Raw genomic sequence first — 19,182 nt, 5'->3', positions numbered from 1 at the left:
GGTTTTCTGTGTATAAAATCATGTCATCTGCAAACAGTGATAGTTTCACTTTTTCCTTTCTAATTTGGATCCCTTTTGTTTCTTTTTCTTGCCTGATTGCTCTGGCTAGGACTTCCAATACTACGTTAAATAAGAGTGGTGAAAGTGGGCATCCTTGCCTGGTTCCTGTTCTTAGAGGGATAGCTTTCAGTTTTTCTCCATTGAGAATGAAATTAGCTGTGGGTTTGTCACATATGGCTTTTATTATGTTGAAGTTCTTTCCTTCTATACCCATTTTATTTAGAGTTTTTATCATAAATGGATGCTGTATCTTGTCAAATGCTTTCTCTGCATCTATTGAGATGATCATGTGATTTTTAGTCTTCATTTTGTTAATGTGGTGTATCATGTTGATTGATCTGCTGATGTTGAACCATCACTGCATCCCTGGTATAAATCCCACTTGATCATGATGTATGATCTTTTTAATGCATTGTTGTATTCAATTTGCTAGCATTTTGTTGAGGATTTTTGCATTGATGTTCATCAGTGATATTGGCCTGTGGTTTTCTCTTTTTGTGTTGTCTTTGTCTGGTTTTAGTATCAGGGTAATGTTGGTTTCATAGAATGAGTTAGGAACTTTCCCTTCCTCTTCAATTTTTTGGAAGAGTTCGAGAAGGATAGGTATTATGTCCTCTTTGAATGTTTGGTAAAAGTCACCAGGGAAGCCCTCTGGTTCTGGACTTTTACTTTTTGGGAAATTTTTGATTACTATTTCGATCTCCTTACTGATGATTGCTCTATTCAAATTCTCTATTTCTTCTTAATTCAGTTTTGGAAGGTTGTATGATTCTAAGAATTTATCCATTTCTTCTAGGTTACCCAATTTGTTGGTGTATAGCTTTTCATAGTATTCTCTTATAATATTTGGATTTCTGAGGTGTCTGTTGTAATTTCTCTTCTTTCATTTCTGATTTTATTTGAGCCTTCTCTTTTTTTCTTGGTGAGTCTAACTAAAGGTTTCTCAATTTTGTTTATCTTTTCAAAGAACTGGGTCTTGGTTTTTTGATTTTTTTCCATTGTTTTTTAAGTCTCTATGTCATTTATTTCTTCTCTGATTTTTATCAGTTCTTCCCTTCTACTGAGTTTAGGCTTTGTTCTTTTTCTCATTCCTTTAGGTGCACTATTGATTGTTTGAGATTTTTCTTGTTTGTTGAGATAGGCCTGTATTGCTATAAACTTCCCTCTTAGAACCGCTTTTGCTGTATCCCATCAATTTTGGTATGTCCTATTTTCATTTTCATTTGTCTCTAGGTATTTTTTTATTTTTTCATTGACTCAATTGTTGTTCAGTAGCATTCTGTTTAATCTCACATCTTTGTGGCTTTTCTGATTTTCTTCCTGTAGTTGATTTCTAGTTTCATACTGTTGTGCTCAGAAAAGAAGCTTGGTATTATTTCAATCTTCCTAAATTTGTTGAGACTTGTTTTGTGGCCTAATATGTGATCAATCCTGGAGAATATTCCATGTGCATTTGAAAAGAATATGTACTCTGCAGTTTGGGGATGGAATGTTCTGTATATATCTACTAAGTCCATCTAGTCTAATGTGTCAGTTAAGACCAATGTTTCCTTATTCATTTTCTGTTTTGATGGTCTATCCACTAGTGTAGGTGGAGTCTTCAAGTCCCCTGCTATTATTGTGTTACTGTCTATTTCTCCTTCTATGTCTGTTAATAATTGCTTTATATGTTTAGGTGTTCCTGTGTTAGGTGCACATATATTTGCAAGTATTATATCCTCTTGTTGGATTGTTCCCTTTATCATTATGTAGTGCCCTTGTCTCTTGTTTGTTTTTGTTTTAAAGTCTATTTTGTCTGATATATAGGTACTGCTACCCAGCTTTCTTTTCATTGCTATTTGCATGGACTATCTTTTTCCATCCCTTCACTTTCAGTTTGTGAGTGTCTTTAGGTCTGAGGTGTGTGTCTTGTATGCAGCTTATATATGGGTCATGTTTTTTTAATCCAACCAGCCACCCTATGCCTTTTTATTGACGCATTTAGTCCATTGACATTTAAAGTAACTACTATAAGTGTGTACTTACTACCATTTTGTTACTTTTTTTCTGGGTGTTTCAGTAGTTCTTCTCTGTTCCTTTCTTCTCTTGCTCTCTTGTGGTTTGATGTCTTTCTTTAGTATTATGTTTGGATTCCTTTCTCTTAATTTTTTGTGAATTTATTACAGGTTTCTGGTTTCCATTCTTGAGTTCTTAATTTTTACTATTAATAAATTGGAAATTACTAAAGTAATTATTATAAGAATGGTACATAAATAATTCCTGAATTCTGACATGTCTAAGAATGCCTTCTTACCAAATTATGGATGACATTTGATGAATATATAATTCATAGGTCACACTGATACTCATACCCTTATGCAGATGCAGCTTTACTAACTTTAGAGTTTTAATGTAGTGTTATGGAATAGTTCAATGCCCATTAATTTTTGTTCCTTTGTAGCTAACTTACTTTTCCTAGTTTCATGCTTATACCATCATCAATTTCATCAAACCACTCAAGTCAAACTAAAAGGATATGTGCTTATGTTAACCAACCTTATTGTAGCAATCATTTTGTAATGTATACATGTATCAAATCATCATGTTATACATCTTAAACTTATACAATGTTATATGTCAATTATATCTCAATAAAGCTGAGAGAAAAAAAGATATGTGCTTAGAATCATGTCAGGATCATCATCAGATGGTTCTGGCAGAGAACCTCTTATCTGAGAACTTGTCTCATCCACAACTCCCTACATTTCAATGTCTGGAAATGCATCAAATAAGGAGATACAGGGATACAAGGGCTGGCCCTGTGGCCAAGTGGTTAAGTTCACGCACCCAGCTTCAGCTGCCCAGGGTTTCGCCAGTTTGGATCCTGGGTGAGGACACGTCACTGCTCATCAAGCCATGCTGAGGTGGCATCCCACATAGTACAAGAAGAAGGATGTACAACTAGAATATACAACCATGTACTGGGGGGCTTCGGGGAGAAGAAGGTGAAGAAGAAAGGAGGAGGAGGGAGAGGAAGAGAGGGGAGGGGGAGGAGGAGGAAAAGATTGGCAACAGATGTCAGCTCAGGTGCCAATCTTTAAGGAAAAAAAAACAAAAAGAGATACAAGAAAGCACAGGAGATAGTATTTCATTCCTTTTTAAGGTACTTATATTTACCCTTAAGGGGTATAGAGAATGGTATACCAGGTATTCAATCCATAAAAAACATTAAAAAATCCATAAGAACATGTTTCATTTATGGGGGAAATAGGAAGAAGAGAAGGATGAGCTGTTTAGATTGTAGGAGGTATGGTTTGTGAACATACTGGGTATGACATAGCCAGCATTATCAGCTCATATTACCATGTATTAATTTCTGGTAAGGTAAACACTAATAATAGAAATCTCAGCATAACAACTTTCAGTAAAAACATTATAATTTGTATTCCTACATTAAAACGATAAGCATGTATTACTAGCTACGTTCAATATTTGAGCTTGCTTTAGTTAAATAATAAACGACATAGTTGTGATACTCAGATAAACACTGATGAATAAAACAGAAATAAAGGTGAAGACAAAAATAGATTAGCTGAAGGTAGGCAAGAGAGAGAAAGGAGAAAGAAGAAAGTGGGAGAGACTAAAACCAAAATTTAGGGATTTTTTTGTTTAAACACCATAACTCCAGAAATTCCTATGGTAACAGGTGAAATTGAATAAAAAACTTTTTCATAATTCCCCAAACTTGGAAGGAATCAAGATTCTTTCAGCAGGTGGGTAGATGCACAAACTGTGGTACATCCAGACAACATAATATTATTTAGTGCTAAAAAGAAATGAGCTATCAAGCCACAAAAATGACAAGTGCATGAAGCAACATAAGTGCATATTACTAAGTGAAAGAAGCCAATCTGAAAAGACTGCATACTGTATGATTCCAACTATATGACAGGCTAGAAAAGGAAACACTAATGAGACAGTAAAAAGATCAGTGGTTGCCAGGGGTTGAGGGCGGCGGGGAATGAACAGGCAGAGCAGAGGATTTTTAGGGCAGTGAAACTATTCTGTACGATACTACAATGTGGATACATGTCATTATACATTTGTCAAAACCCACGGAATGTACAAGACAAAGAGAGAATCCTAATGTAAACTATGGACTTTGGGTAATGACGTGTCCATGTAGGTTCACCAATTGTAAAAAATGCACCACTCTGGTGCAGGATGTTTATAGCGGGGGAGGTTGTGCACATGTGGGGACAAAGAGTGTGTGAGAATTCTCTGTACTTTCTGCTCAATTCTGCTGTGAACCTAAAACTGCTCCAAAAAATGAAGTTTACTAATTAAAAAAAATTTGCTACTGGTCAGTGGCTTTCGACTATAATCTAATATTTATTATTTTCCCCAAACTCAAAAATATTATACATGTAAATATTATTTATCCCCTTAACTGCTTATTTTTCTCTCAAAAGTGACATAAGAAAATAATAAAAAACATTGTAAGAGATAAGAGAACAGGTGTTTCATTAAAACAATTATTTAGTTTTGCCCTAAAGTATAGCTTAATTTTGTCAAGAATTTAAATATCTCAACCAAAATTTAAGGACTATTAGATAGAAAAGGCTCAGAGATTTAATTGCAACCATGGACATTTATTATAAACCAACAGTGTTGACATTTCACAATTGGAGACATCAGGGTAGTACAGAACAGAGCACTGAACTTGAACCCTAGGACACCTGATCTACCACTTGTTGACTAACAGTACGTGGGCAAGTTACCTAACCTCTGAGTCTCTTTTCTTCTCTGTAAAACTTCAAAAAAGTCTTGTTAAAATTAAATGAAAAACACATGAAAATGCTGGTACTCACAGAAGATCAAAAATATAACAACTGAAAATTCTGAATCAAATTTAATTTCTTTTATCATCAAAAGTTAAGATACACTTTTCTCAGTCTTAGGAATATTTATTCTTAATATAAAATAATCACACGTCTTGTAAATTTTATATTTATAGTTGAATGTTTCTTCAGTCATCACTGTCACTTCCTGATTCGCTCAGCTGCAAATCATTTCCTAAAATAGAAAAATAGCAAAACTGTAGCAATTAAATATTTAATATTTTACTATTTAATAGATTTATTTTTGGATAACATAAATATTATGCAAAATATAACCCAAAAGTGATCCTTTTAGCCAGCATTTTGTCATTAATAATAAAATTGCTTATCCTCTAACTTAGTCACATCATTAGTAACTCATATAGTTAATACTGCCTGTAAAGAAAAAATAAACCACCAATCTTCAGCTTAGTTTTTGTATTACCCGGCATCCATTTTAGTCTTCTTTCACAGACCAACATCACCCCTCTTTTTACACCACTGATTTAATTACATCAGGAAATGAGAGCAAATGTGGTTTAGAAGATTAGACTATATCATTTTGAAGAGTGAAAAAAAATGTTATATAGTTTTTTTACTTAAAATTCAGTCAAAATCATTAAATAGTGTTGTTAAGAGTAACTCATCATTGATCACTTTTGTAATTCACCCATGTGCTTACAGTCATGGAACTTACATTCCAGTGGGGGAGAGAGACAATACACAAATATATAACATAATGCCAAGTAGGGATAAATACTATGAAAAAATGAAGATGAGTATGGGGAGAGTGGCGGGAGGTGCTATTTTAGGTAGGGCAGTTAGGAAGGCCTCCTTGAGGGGTGAAATTTGAATAGAGATCCAAATATAGAGAGAAAGTCATGAAAATATGAAGGGTGAGGGAAGTGTCCAGGCTCAGGGAACAGCAAATACAATTGCCCCAAGGCAGAAGCATGTTTGTTATGTTCTCTGACTGCAAGAAGACCACTGTGGCTGGATTGGAATGAATGAGGAATAGAATGGTAGGAAGTGAGGTCAGAAAGATATCCAGAAGATGATGGTTTCTAGGTCAAGGTAAAAACTTTGGATTTTGTTTGAAATATAATGGGAATTCATTGGAAAATTTGAAGCAAGCAAATGGCTTGAACACTATTGTATATCAGGGAATAGACTATAATGGTGTGAAAGAAACATGGAATCAGGGAGAGCAGTTATGAGTCTATGTAGTTTCTCACATAAGAAATAATATTGGCTTTGACTCAGGTGGTTCAGGGAAAGGTGGTGCTAATTGGTCAGATTTATAATATACTTTTAAGATAGAGCTTACAGGATTATCAAAGCATTGGATTTAGGGCATGAGAGAAAGAGAAAAGTGAAGAATGACACCCAGGTCTCTGGTCCAAACAACTGGATAAATGGCGGTATCATGTACTGAGATGAGAAACACCTGAGGACTAAGATTGTGTGAGAAAAAATCACATGTTCAATTTTTGAATGGTATATTTGAGATACCTTGTAAATATTTAAGTATATATAGTATAGGCAACTGGATATACAAGTCTGGAGCTCACGGTAGAGACTGAAGCTGGAAATAAAGAATTGGGAGTCATGGATTATGCAGGTTTATTTGAAACTATGGGATAAAATCATTTGGGTAGTAAATTACAATGGTTAAATAATTCTTATATTTTTTAACTACTCCACAATCAACAAAAGACGGCATATTTTGAAGTTAATACCAATTTAAGAGGACTAGTTTGTAGGCCACATATAAGTTGTAAGATATCTCAGTCCATGAACTCCAGAACTGATTACATCATTTGATAAAGAAACACGCTAAAGTTTCTTTTGTGCATCTGGCTCCCATAACTATTTTATCATTTTCAAGCTTAAGTTTCCACTCGTTATACAACTATTGTATGGCATAAGAATGTTCAATTTGATATGATGCCTGTAATATGAGATTCTCAAGTGACACAACCCAAACGTTCTGAGTTCCACTTTCCTTAACAGACTTCATGCTATGGAGGTTATACGCACAGTATCACCATACTGTTAGTTGAAATGTTCAGTCAGTTTTGAAGATATGAGATATAAGATATGAATATGAGATGCTTAGTAAAGGAAATATGTTTTCAATCAAAATGGTAATTACGATGTGGAAAAAAGAGAGTTTACCCAAAGCAAATGCAGACATCTAAACCAATGGTTCTCAAGGAGAGTAATACTACCCCCAGGAGACGTTACAGACAATTACATGAGGGGTTGCTCGTCCCAGTGATTAGCAGATTGCTAGAGGCATAGTGGGAGGGGAATTTAGGAATGCTAAATGTCTTGCAATTTAGGAATCAGTCATGCACAATAAAGAACTCTTCTACATTCTGAAAAACTTTCCAAAGTTCTGTAGGATATTAATGTACTTGGAAGACCTGTTTATAATTTTAAGGTCAGAACCTAATTGCATTTTTATAAACTAAAAGTATTCTTTTGCAGAGATTTAAAATTCACTGAAATTTACAAGTATGCAACTATCATGTAAACTGAAAGAAGACTCTACTTTGTTGTTTTCAGAACTTTACAAAGATTTTCTTTTTTTAATCATTTTGGAAACATTAGTAATATCAATGCTGCTCACTATTTGTGTCAGCAATACAGGACCTCAATACTTGTCTGTATATGCAATTCTACGAATATATATGTATACACTCTTCCAGTCCTTATTTCAACAAGTTAAATAAAAAGAAAAATTGTTGACATATGAGTTGAATGTTATCTTGCATTTCCTAATTCCAAATTTATTCATTAAAAGTAAGTGCCAACAGATGGCTACTTCATTATGTCTTCTGGTATAGCCATGTCTGAACACTTACAAAGTAAAATATATATTACTTTACTATAAATTATTTTTATTTTGTCTCAATATTACATTAATTATTTTCAAAGATGTATGTACCTAGGCGATATTAAGCTATAAAATTCATTTCAAAACAATAAAGGGGATTTAAAAATATCTGTTATAAAAGAGGGCATTGCTTCTGATAAGGTTGAGAAATAGGATAATTAGAGTAAGAGAGTTTATTTCCTCTTAGTAGGAAACTTCTAGTTTGGATAGAATATGTCAGGAAAAGAAATTCACTATTTTTCTTTAAACAAATTCTAAGTGGTTACTACTGGTATAACAAGATTACTACTGACTTTTGCATATAATTTTGCATCCACAATCTTTCCAAATTCTTTCATTCTTTCTTTCTATAGTTTGTTGACTCTCTTGGATTTTCTGTGTAGGCAATTACATTGTCTACAATTAAGGAGCATTTTATTTCTTGTTTCCAATTCTTCTATTTCATGTCTTTCACTTGTTTTATTGCATTTGCAAGAACCTTCAGTACAATGTTGAATAGAAATCATGATATTAGTCCTCCTTGTCTTCTTCCTGACTTGACTGGGAATGCTTCTAGAGTCTCTATTAGTACAATGTTGGCAGTAGTTTTGTTTTTTGTAATTAACTTTTATGAAGATAATGAAATCCCATTATATTCTTTTGGTAAAAGTTTTTAAATTAATAAATATTGAATTTTATCAAATTCAAATTTGTTGAAATGATCATATGGTTTTATTCCTATAATCTGTTAATGTGGTGAACTATATTGATATCATTTCAGATACTGAACATTGCTTACATTTCTGTGAAGACCCTTATTTAGTCATGATTTAGCTTGCTTAAGTATACTAGTTATTCAATTTGCTAATATCTTATTTAGTAATTTTGCATGCACGTTCTTAAGTGAAATTGGTCTATGACGCTTTTTGTCTTGTTCCTGTTCAGTTGTGATATTAAGATTATCCTAGAATTCTTAAAAAAAAATTGGGTTGCTTTCCCTACTTTTCTATTCTCTGAAACAGTTTGTAAAAGATAAGAATTACTTGTTTCTTGAGATTTGTTAAAATTCATCCATAAAACTATCTTCAGTTTTTCAGCATCTTGAGGATATGGAGATAGGGTGGAGGAATAAGAGACATTAATTCTTACTGGTTTCCTCAGGCTTTCCATTTCTCTTTCAGTCAGATTTGGTAAATTATACTTTTTCTAGAAAAACACCCATTTCTATGCCAAATTTACTGAAATAAAATTCTCATAATTTAAAACATAAAAGTATATATAGCTATAATTTTAAGCACTTTTTCATTCCTAATATTGCTTATTTGTGCTTTTTCATTTTTTCTTCATCAGCCCTTGTTTGAGGTCGGTCTGTTTTATTAGTTTTCAAGGAAATAACTTTCACTTTTGTTGATCTTCTAACGTTTCTTTGTTGTCTATTACATTAATTTAGATTCTAATCTATATTACTTTCTTTCTCTGCTTTAAGATGTTATTATTCTAGTTCTTCAAGGTGAACTTTCACTCATTTATTTTAAATGTTTTTTTAAAAAAGAACATTTTGAAGATATAAATTTCCCTATAAGTATCATGTTAGCTGTATCCCAAAAGTGCTGAGATATATTACTTTTGATATTGCTTAATTATGAATATTTTGTAATTTCATTGTAGTTTCTTTTTTTTTTAAGATTTTTAAAATTTTTTCCTTTTTCTCCCCAAAGCCCCCCGGTACATAGCTGTATATTCTTCGTTGTGGGTCCTTCTAGTTGTGGTATGTGGGACACTGCCTCAGCATGGTTTGATGAGCAGTGCCATGTCTGCGCCCAGGATTCGAACCAATGAAACACTGGGCCGCCTGCAGCGGAGCGCGCAAACTTAACCACTCGGCCACAGGGCCAGCCCCCATTGTAGTTTCTTTTTAACAGGTAAGTTATTAAGCATGTGCTTTGAAGTTTCTAGGTAGGTATTTTAAACTAATTTGTTATTTATTTATATTTTCATTGTATTATAGTCATAACATGATCAATAAAATATAACTTCTTTGGAAAACATTATTTCCTTTGTCCTAGCAGAAAGTAATTTCTCTAAGTGTTTTGTATATATCTTTAAAAAAAGCCCACTTCAGGGGCCGGCCCCGTGTCCAAGTGGTTAAGTTTGCGTGCTCCGCTTCAGCAGTCCAGGGTTTTGCTGGTTCAGGTCCTGGGCGTGGACATGGCATCGCTCATTAGCCCATGCTGAGGTGGTGTCCCACATGCCACAACTAGAAGGAATGACAACTAAAATATACAACTATGTACTGGGGGGATTTGGGGAGAAAAAGCAGGAAAAAAAAAAAAGCCCACTTCACATTTTTGGATTGTAGGATTCTATGTATTTACTATTAGAACAAGCACGTTAATTATGTTTTCAAAGATTTTACACTCTTACTAAATTGTGTCTGATTGAATACAGATGCTTTAAATCTCCCATTATAACAGACTTGTCAATTTCTCCTATTTCTGTCAATTTTTGTTTTATATATACACACACATATATAACTACATATTTTAATACAAGCATACCTCGTTTTACTTGCACTTGGCTTTACTGAGCTTCACAATCATTGCATTTTTTACAAATTGAAGGTTTGTGGGAACCCTGCATGGAGCAAGTCTATTGGTGCATTTTTCCCACAGCATTTACTCATTTCATGGCTCTGGGTCACGTTTTGGTAATTCTCAATAGTTCAAACTTTTTCACTTTTACTATATTTGTTATGGTGGTCTATGATCAGTTATCTTTGATATTACTATTATAGTTGTTTTGGGGTGCCACGACCCATGCCACTGTAAGACGGTGCACTTAATTGATAAACATTGTGTGTGTTCTGACTGCTCCACTAAATGGCTATTCCCTGTCTCTCTCCCTCTCCTCGAGTCTCCCTATTCCCTGAGACACAACAATATTGCAAGTAGGCCAATTAATAACCCTACAATGGCCTCTAAGTGTTCAAGTGAAAAGAAGTGTTACACATCTCTCACTTTAAATCAAAAGCTAGAAATGATTAAGCTTAGTGAGGAAGGCATGTCAAAAGCCAAGATGAGCAGCAAGGCTAGGCCTCTTGTGCCAAACAGTTATCTAAGTTGCAAATGTAAAGGAAAAGTTCTTGAAAGAAATTAAAAGTGCTACTCCAGTGGGGGCTAGCCCAATGGTGCAGCGGTTAAGTTGGCACACTGTGCCTTGGTGGCCTGGGGTTCACTGGTTAAGATCCCACGTGCAGACCTACACACCACTTGTCAAGCCATACTGTGGCAGACGTCCCACATATACAGTAGAGGAAGATGTGCATGGATGTTAGCTCTGGGCCAGTCTTGATCAGTCAGCAGCAATCAACATGAAGGCAAGACCCTCCACCAGCAAAATGATTATGACTTACTGAAGGCTCTGATAATGGCTAGCATTTTTTAGCAATAAAGTATTTTTTGAGGAAGATTGGCCCTGAGCTAACATCTGTTGTCAATTTTCCTCTTTTTGCTTGAGGAAGATTTGCCTAACATTCATGCCAACCTTCCTCTGTTTTGTATGTGGGTCACCCCCACAGCATGGCCACTGGTGAGTGGTGTAGGTCCACTCCTGGGAATCAAATCTGGGCCTCTGAAGTGGAGTCCGCTGAAGTTAACCACTAGGGCATGGGGCTTGCCCCTAAAGTATTTTTTAATTAAGGTATGTACATTGTTTTTTTAGACATAATGCTATTTCACAGTTAACAGACTACAGCATAGTGTAAACATAACTTTTATATGCACTGGGAAACCAAAAAATTCACATGACTTGTTTTATTGATACTTGCTTTATTGCAGTGGTCTGCAACCAAATCTGAAATATCTCTGAGGTACGCTTGTATATATGTAGACACATTGTGAAGACATATTATGGGCATACAAATTCATAATTGTTTATCCTCCTGGTGAACTGAAACTTTTGTCACTATTTGGCCATTCAAGAAATCAGACGCTCCAATTTTACCTCTCAAGTTAGAAATAATAGCACTAAAGACACAAGTGATAGAAGGTCAAAAGACCTTTCCTGGTCCCTAACTAACTACTGATAGTTTTCTAACTCCCTGCCACCCGGTCCTGGCTCCTTCTTTGTTTCGTTCTGTTATCAGGCTAGAACTAGTCAGTATTTCCTAGCTGCTTACTTTATCATTATTAATTAACACAGTGAGACTAGTTTTAAACATACAGAAAGTTCCATTCTCTCCCAGAGAGTATCAATTTGCATTCCTTCATGAAAAAGTATTTACTGAGCATCTACTATGTATCAGGTACTGTGCCAGGTGCTAGTATTCAATGATAAGTAAAAATAAACAAGATTGCTGTCCTCCTGGAGCTTGTATTTTAGAAGAAGAGAGAAAATCATACAAATAAATATAAATTTATAATTGTGACAATTGACATAAAGAAGATATTTTTCTGAAGGTCTATTAAAAAAAGGGAGCTGATCTTGTCAAGATGGTCAAGGAAGACTTCCTTAATATAGTAAACCTTGAACTGTAATCTAAAGGAGAAAAGGTTAACGACATGAAAAGAAGGAAGTGTTTATGGCTGAATGGACAGCATGCATAAGGGCTCTGAGGTAGGTGAAAGTATTTGAGTATAGTGGCAAAAAGAAGGCAAACGTTGCTAGAATAGAAACAGCAAGACCATAATGTTAAGGTGTTCTGTCTCTATCCTAAAAGAAATTATAAGCTATTGAAAAGTTTAAAGCAGGAGAGGTGACAAATTATATCTGAATTATGAAACGATCAATATGGCTGCAATGTACATTATGGATAAAAAATGGGTTTGAGTAGATAAGGGGTGAACCAGTTAGGAAGCCATTGCATAGGTAGAGCAAGAAATAATGGTGAGTTTAACTAGAGTGATGGTAGTAAGGATGCAAAGAAGTAGATGAATTTGAGAAATATTAAGGAGGCTAAATAAATAGGACTTGGTGAAGGATTGACTATACTGTTAAGAGGGAGAGGAAGTCAATCCTTGAATACAATTAGGTTTCTTGTTTGCATAATTAGATGAATCTTGCCTTTTACTAAGAGGAAACAAGGTCAGCCAAAGATTATAAATTGGTTTTGGACAAAGTAAATTTGAAATATCTTTGACTAAGAGATGATGTTGGACTTATGTATCTAGAGGTCAGAGGTCTGAGATGCAAAGTTACAAGTTATCTATACATAACTATATTGATTGAAACAGAAATATGGAGGAGATTATCTAGGATAAGAGTACGGAATAAAAAGTAAAAAGGACCTAGGATAAAAGCCTTGCGGAACTTCAGCTCTAATGACTGGGTAGAAGATTATAAACTAGGAAAGGAGAGAGAAAAGTATCTGGAAAGATAAGAGAAAAACCAATTAGGCATTATGTCATGGAGTCAAAAGAAAATAAATAATTCAATAAGGCAATGGTTAAAAGCAACAAATGAATAAAATAGGAGTCTTTATCCAAATTTTAGATCATAATCAGTATGGCTCCACTGTGAATTCTTACTTTTCCAACTACTTATGCTTATGTATACTTACTTAGAGTATTCATCATAAGGCCACTGTTGTCATGGTATCTATTATGACCGGCATCTATATCAGGAATCCTGCTCTGTGGCATGGCAGACATGGTGGAATGTCCTGAGACATAATTCCCTGGATCAGAAGGAGAAGATCCGCACTCTTCATCTTCTGAGTCACTGGAACTATTCTCACTGCTTGAAGATGATGAACTTTTGGAATCCGATGAACTATCACAACTACTCATCTGGTCCATTAGACTAGCTTCTGCCTTCAGTTCTGAAAATAAAACAGAAGTTAATAGATATGTAGAATAAATACTATTAAATATAAATATTAAATAAAATAAAATTTGAATGTATTAGTTTCTAAGAAATTGTTGATAAGGAATAAATAAGACTAAACACACATTTACAGCACTTCAACCATTTTATTTAAAAAGCTCCTCTACTAGTACAAAATGAAAAGTAACATGCCTCTTCCTACCTCCTCCTCAAATTCCTTTAATCCTACTCCTCAGGAATAATCACTGCTAACACTTTCTTGTGACCATATATGATTTTAAATTCCGCTTGGAAACTGGAATTTTAGATTTAACACCAAATTCATCTATTGTTAGAGCTTGAGTACACTCGTTGTTACCATCCAACCAAGAGTTAAAAAAAAAAAAAAGCAATTTTTCCAGCAAAAACTGTACCCTTAGACCCAAACTTTTCCTTTCTGGCTCTTGTCTGATAGCACCTCTTCCTCTCTGTTCCATTTCTGGACAACATACACACACAGTCCAAGGACATCCTCCACCCAAAATAAAAAGCTCCTCTGCTATCAATCCAAACCACACTTCAATGCTGGGATTATGAAAATTAAGACATAGGTAATGTCTAAATCTAAACACTGCATTTATTTATACCACTATACTTAAATATACAAGTAATTTGGGGGCCGGCCCCATGGCCGAGTGGTTAAGTTTGTGTGCTCCGCTTCGGTGGCCCAGGGTTTCACAGGTTGGGATCCTGGGCGTGGACATGGCACCGCTCATCAGGCCATGCTGAGGTGGCATCCCACATAGCACAGCCAGAGGCACAACTCACAACTAGAATATATGGCTATGTACTGGGGGGCTTTGGGGAGAAGAAAAAGAAGAAAAAAAAAGATTGGCAACAGTTGTTAGCTCAGGTGCTAATCTTAAAAAAAAATACAAGTAATTCAAATAACACACAATAAAGAATTTGAAAAATTAAAACTGTAAAAATTAAAATCTATTTCAGCAGAAACCATCCTCCAATTCTTTTCTTATTCCCCCAATACATATCATGCAATGCAATCCAGACAGACGAATTTCTTCTTTTTTTCATTTTTATTGAGGTATAATTGACAAATAAAATTGTATATATTTAAAGTGTACAATGTGATGCTTTGATATACATATACTTTGTGAAATGATTACCACAATCAAAGTAATTAACACATTCATCACCTTACATAGTTACTCTTTTTGTGTGTGTCTGTGTGTGGTGGGAACATAAGATCTGCTCTCTTAGCAGATTTCAAATATACAATACTGCATTATTAACTATAGATACCATACTGTACATTAGATTCCCAGAACTTTTTCATCTTATAAACTAAAAGTTCATACCCCTTGACCTGTATCTCCTTTTTTACCCTTCCTTCCATCCTGTGGCAACCAACCTTCTACACTGTTTCTACGAGTTTGACTTTTTTTATTTTGGATCCCACATATAAGTGAGATCATACAGTATTTGCCTGTGTACCTTATTTCACATATTTCTCTTTTCAATAGTTTATTGTCAGTATATAGAAATGTAACTGATTTTTGTATGCTAATTTTGTATCCTGCACTTTACTGAACTGATTTATTAGTTCTAATAGTTTTTTAGTGATGTCTTTAGGGTTTTCTATACAGAAAATCATGTCATCTGCAAACAGACACAAATTTATTTCTTCTTTCTGATTTGGAGGCTGTTTAATTCTTTTTCTTGCCTAATTGCTCTAGCTAGGATTTCCAGTACTATGTTGAATAGAAGTGATGAGAGTAAGCACCCTTGTCTTGTTCCTGATCCTAGAGGAAAAGATTTCAGCCTTTCATTGTTGAGCATGATGTTAGGGGTAGGCTTGTCATACATGGTCTTTATTATGTTGAAATATATTTCTTCTATATCTAACATGTTGAGAGGTTTTATTGTGAAAGTATGTTGAATTTTGTCAAATGGTTTTTCTGTTTTCATTGAGATGATCATACGATTTTTATCCTTCATTCTGTTAATGTGGTGTATCACGTTTATTGATTTGCATATGTTGAAACATCCTTGCATCCCAGGCATAAATCCCATTGGTTATGGTGTATAATCCTGTTAATCTGCCATTGAATTTGATTGATCAGTATTTTGTTGAGGAACATATAAGCATCTATATTCATCAGACATACTGGCCTGTAATTTTCTTAAAGTGTCCTCATCTGGCTTTGAAATCAGGGTAATGCTGGCCTCATAAAATGAATCTGAAAACGTTCCCTCCTCTTCAACTTGTTGGAATAGTTTGAGAAGGATTGGTGTTAATTCTTCTTTACACATTGGAATTCACCAACGAAGCCATCTGGTCCTAGGCTTTTCTTTGCCAGGAGTTTTTTGATTACTAATTCAGTCTCCTTATTGATTGGGTCTGTTCAGATTTTCTATTTCTTCATGATTGAGTCTTGGTAGGTTGTTTCTAGGAATTTATCCATTTCTTCTAGGTTATCCAATTTGTTGGCATATAATTGTTCACAGTAGTCTCTTAAGAATCTTTGTATTTCTATGGTATCAGTTGTAATGTCTCTTTCATTTCTGATTTTATTTGAGTCTTCTCACTTTTGTTCCTTGTTAGTCTAGTTAAAGGTCTGTCAATTTTATCTTTTCAAAAAGACCAACTCAGTTTTGTTCAGCTTTCTATCGTTTTTCTAGTCTCTTTTATTTCTGCTCTGATCTTTATTGTTTCCTTCCTTCTGCTAACTTTGGGCTTAGTTTTTTCTTTCCAGTTCCTTGAGATGTAAAGTTAGAATATTTGAGATCTATCTTTTTTATTTTAGGCATTTATTGCTATAAACTTCTGTCTTAGAACTGCTTTTGCTGCATACCGTAAGTTTTGGTATATTATATCTCCATTTACATTTGTTTCAAGATTTTTTTTTATTTCTTCTTCGATCCATTGGTGTTCAGGAGTGTGTTGTTTAATTGCCACATATTTGTCAAATTTCAAGTTTTCCTCCTGTTATTGATTCTATTTTCATACCATTGTTGTGGGAAAAGATACTTACTATGATTTCAATCTGCTTAAATTTGAGATTTGTTCTATGACCTAGCAAATGATCTATCATGGAGAATGTTCCACATCTGCGTGAGAGGAATGTGTATTCTGTTGCTGTTGGATGGAATGTTTTATATAAGTCTGTTAGGTCTATTTGGTCTAAAGTATAATTCAAATCCAATATTTCCTTATTGATTTTCTGTCTGTATAGTTTATCCATTGTTCAAAGTGGAATGTTGAAGTTCCCTGCTAGTATTGCATTGCTGTCTCTACTTCTCCCTTCACATCTATTAATATTTGTTTAATATATTTAGGTGCTCCATTGTTGGGTGCATATACATTTATAACTGTTATATTCTCTTGATGAATTGATCCCTTTATCATTATATAATGACCTTCTTTGTCTCTTGTGACAGTTTTTAATTTAGTCTATTTTGTCTGATATAAGTAAAGCTACCCCTGCTCTCTTTTGGTTTCTATTTGAATGGAATATCTTTTTCTATCCCTTCACTTTCAGCCTACATGTGTCCTTAAGGCTGAAGCGAGTCTCTTGTAGGTAGCATATGGCTGGATCTTATTTTTTATCCATTCAGTCACTCTATGTCTTTTGATGGGAGAATTTAATCCATTTCAACTTAAAGTAATTATTGATAGGTAAGGACTTACTATTGCCACTTTGTTAATTGTTTTCTGCCATTTTGTAGTTCCTTTGTTCCTTTTGATGTCTTCCTTTGTGATTTGATGAATTTCCATAGTGGTATGCTTTGATTCCTTTCTCTTTATCTTTTGTGCATCTACTAGAGGTTTTTGCTTTGTGGTTACCATGAGGCTACATAAAATCTCTTACAGTTCTAAGTCTCTTTTAAGCTGATAATAACTTAACTTCTATTGCATACAAAAACTCAACCCTTTTATTCCCCTCCCCACATTTTATGTTTACATCTTTTTAAATTGTATATCCATTAACAAATTATTGTAGCTATAGCTATTTTTAATACTTTTGTCTTTTAACTTTTAAACTAGAGTTAAGCAATTTATACTACCATTACAGTAGAGTATTCTAAATTTGACAATATTATTTAACTTTACCAGTAAGTTTTATACTTTCATTTGTTTTCATGTTACTAATTAGCATCCTCCCATTTCAGCTTGAAGAACTCTCTTTAGCATTTCTTATAAGGCACATCTGGTGATGATGAAGTCCTTCAGCTTTTGTTTATCTGGGAAAGTCTTTACAATTCCTTCATTTCTGAAGGACAGTTTGGCCAGTTAAAGTATTCCTGGGTGGCAGGGTTTTCTTGTTTTTTTTTTAGCACTTTGAAAGTTCATCCCATTCTCTCTTGGCCTGCAAGGTTTCTGCTGAAAAATCCATCAAGCTTCCCTTGTATTTGAGGAGTTTCCTTTCTCTTGCTGTTTTCAAAATTCTCTCTTTTTTTGAGGCCAGCCTGGTGGCACAGCAGTTAAGTTTGCACGTTCTGCTTTGGCAGCCCGGGGTTCACTGGTTTGGATCCTGGGTGCCAACCTATGCACTGCTTATCAAGTCATGCTGTGGCAGGCATCCCACATATAAAGTAGAGGAAGATGTGCACAGATGTTAGCTCAGGGCCAATCTTCCTCAACAAAAAGAGGAAGGTTGGTGGCAGATGTTAGCTCAGGGCTAATCTTCCTAAAAAAAAATTCTCTCTTTGTCTTTGATTTTGAATAGTTTTATTCTAATACGTCCTGGTAAAGACCTCTTTGCGTTGAAATTGCTTGGAGTCTTTTGACCTTCATATACCTGGATATCCATATCCAGATGTCCCCATTTGGGAAGTTTTCAGCCATTATTTCTTCAAATAAGCTTTCTGTCCCTTTCTCTCTCTCTTCTCCTTCTGGGATTCTTATAATTTACACATCATTTTGCTTGATGCTATCCCCTAATTCACGTAGGCTCTCTACATTCTTTTTCATTCTTTTATCTTTTTTTTTCCTCTGACGGGTTAATTTTAAATGACTTATCTTCAAGTTCACAAATTCTTTCTTCTGCCTGATCAAGTCTGTTACTGATGCTCTCTATTGCACTTTTTATTTCATTCTTGTAGTTCTTTAGTTCCAGAATTTGTTTGGTTCTTTTTTACTATCTTTCCATTGAACTTCTAATTTTGTTTATATATTGTTTTCCTGATTTTGTTGTCTGTCTTCTCTTGCAGCTCTCACAGAGCTTCCTTAAAACAATTATTTTGAATTATTTATCCAGCAATTCACAGATCTCCCTTTCTTTGGGGTCCATTACTGGGAAATTACTGTGTTTCTTTAGTGGTGTCATTTTCCCCTCATGTCTCATGTTTCTTGTAGCTTTGTGCTGATGTCTGTGCATTTGATGAAGCAGTCACTTCTTCCAAACATTATGGACTGGTCTTGACAGAAAAAGACCTTCACCTGTGGGTGGGTGCAAGGGTGCTGGCTTGGTGGGCTGTGGCATTTCTGGCTCCAGGAAAGGCCCAGAAGTGTAGTCTGTGCAGCCCCATCAGCTGAAGTCAATGTCAGCAAAGACTGCA

General features: G+C 34.7%; 1 protein-coding gene across 1 annotated transcript in view; it reads right to left on the bottom strand.

The window, feature by feature from the left end:
- Nucleotides 1-4,729: 4,729 nt before the first annotated feature.
- Nucleotides 4,730-19,182, bottom strand: part of EAF2 (ELL associated factor 2) — a 41,523-nt gene continuing 27,070 nt past the window's right edge. The window contains exons 5-6 of the mRNA XM_046659693.1: nucleotides 13,358-13,618; nucleotides 4,730-5,115 (exon numbers count right to left, since the gene is read on the bottom strand). Of these exons, the coding sequence (XP_046515649.1) occupies nucleotides 5,069-5,115; nucleotides 13,358-13,618 (308 nt within the window). The 3' untranslated portion in view covers nucleotides 4,730-5,068. The remainder of the gene's footprint in view (nucleotides 5,116-13,357; nucleotides 13,619-19,182) is intronic.

The sequence above is a fragment of the Equus quagga genome, chromosome 4, assembly GCF_021613505.1.
Source record: "Equus quagga isolate Etosha38 chromosome 4, UCLA_HA_Equagga_1.0, whole genome shotgun sequence".
NCBI classification, from domain to species: Eukaryota; Metazoa; Chordata; class Mammalia; order Perissodactyla; family Equidae; genus Equus; species Equus quagga.
This window is presented reverse-complemented; position numbering and strand designations above follow the sequence as displayed.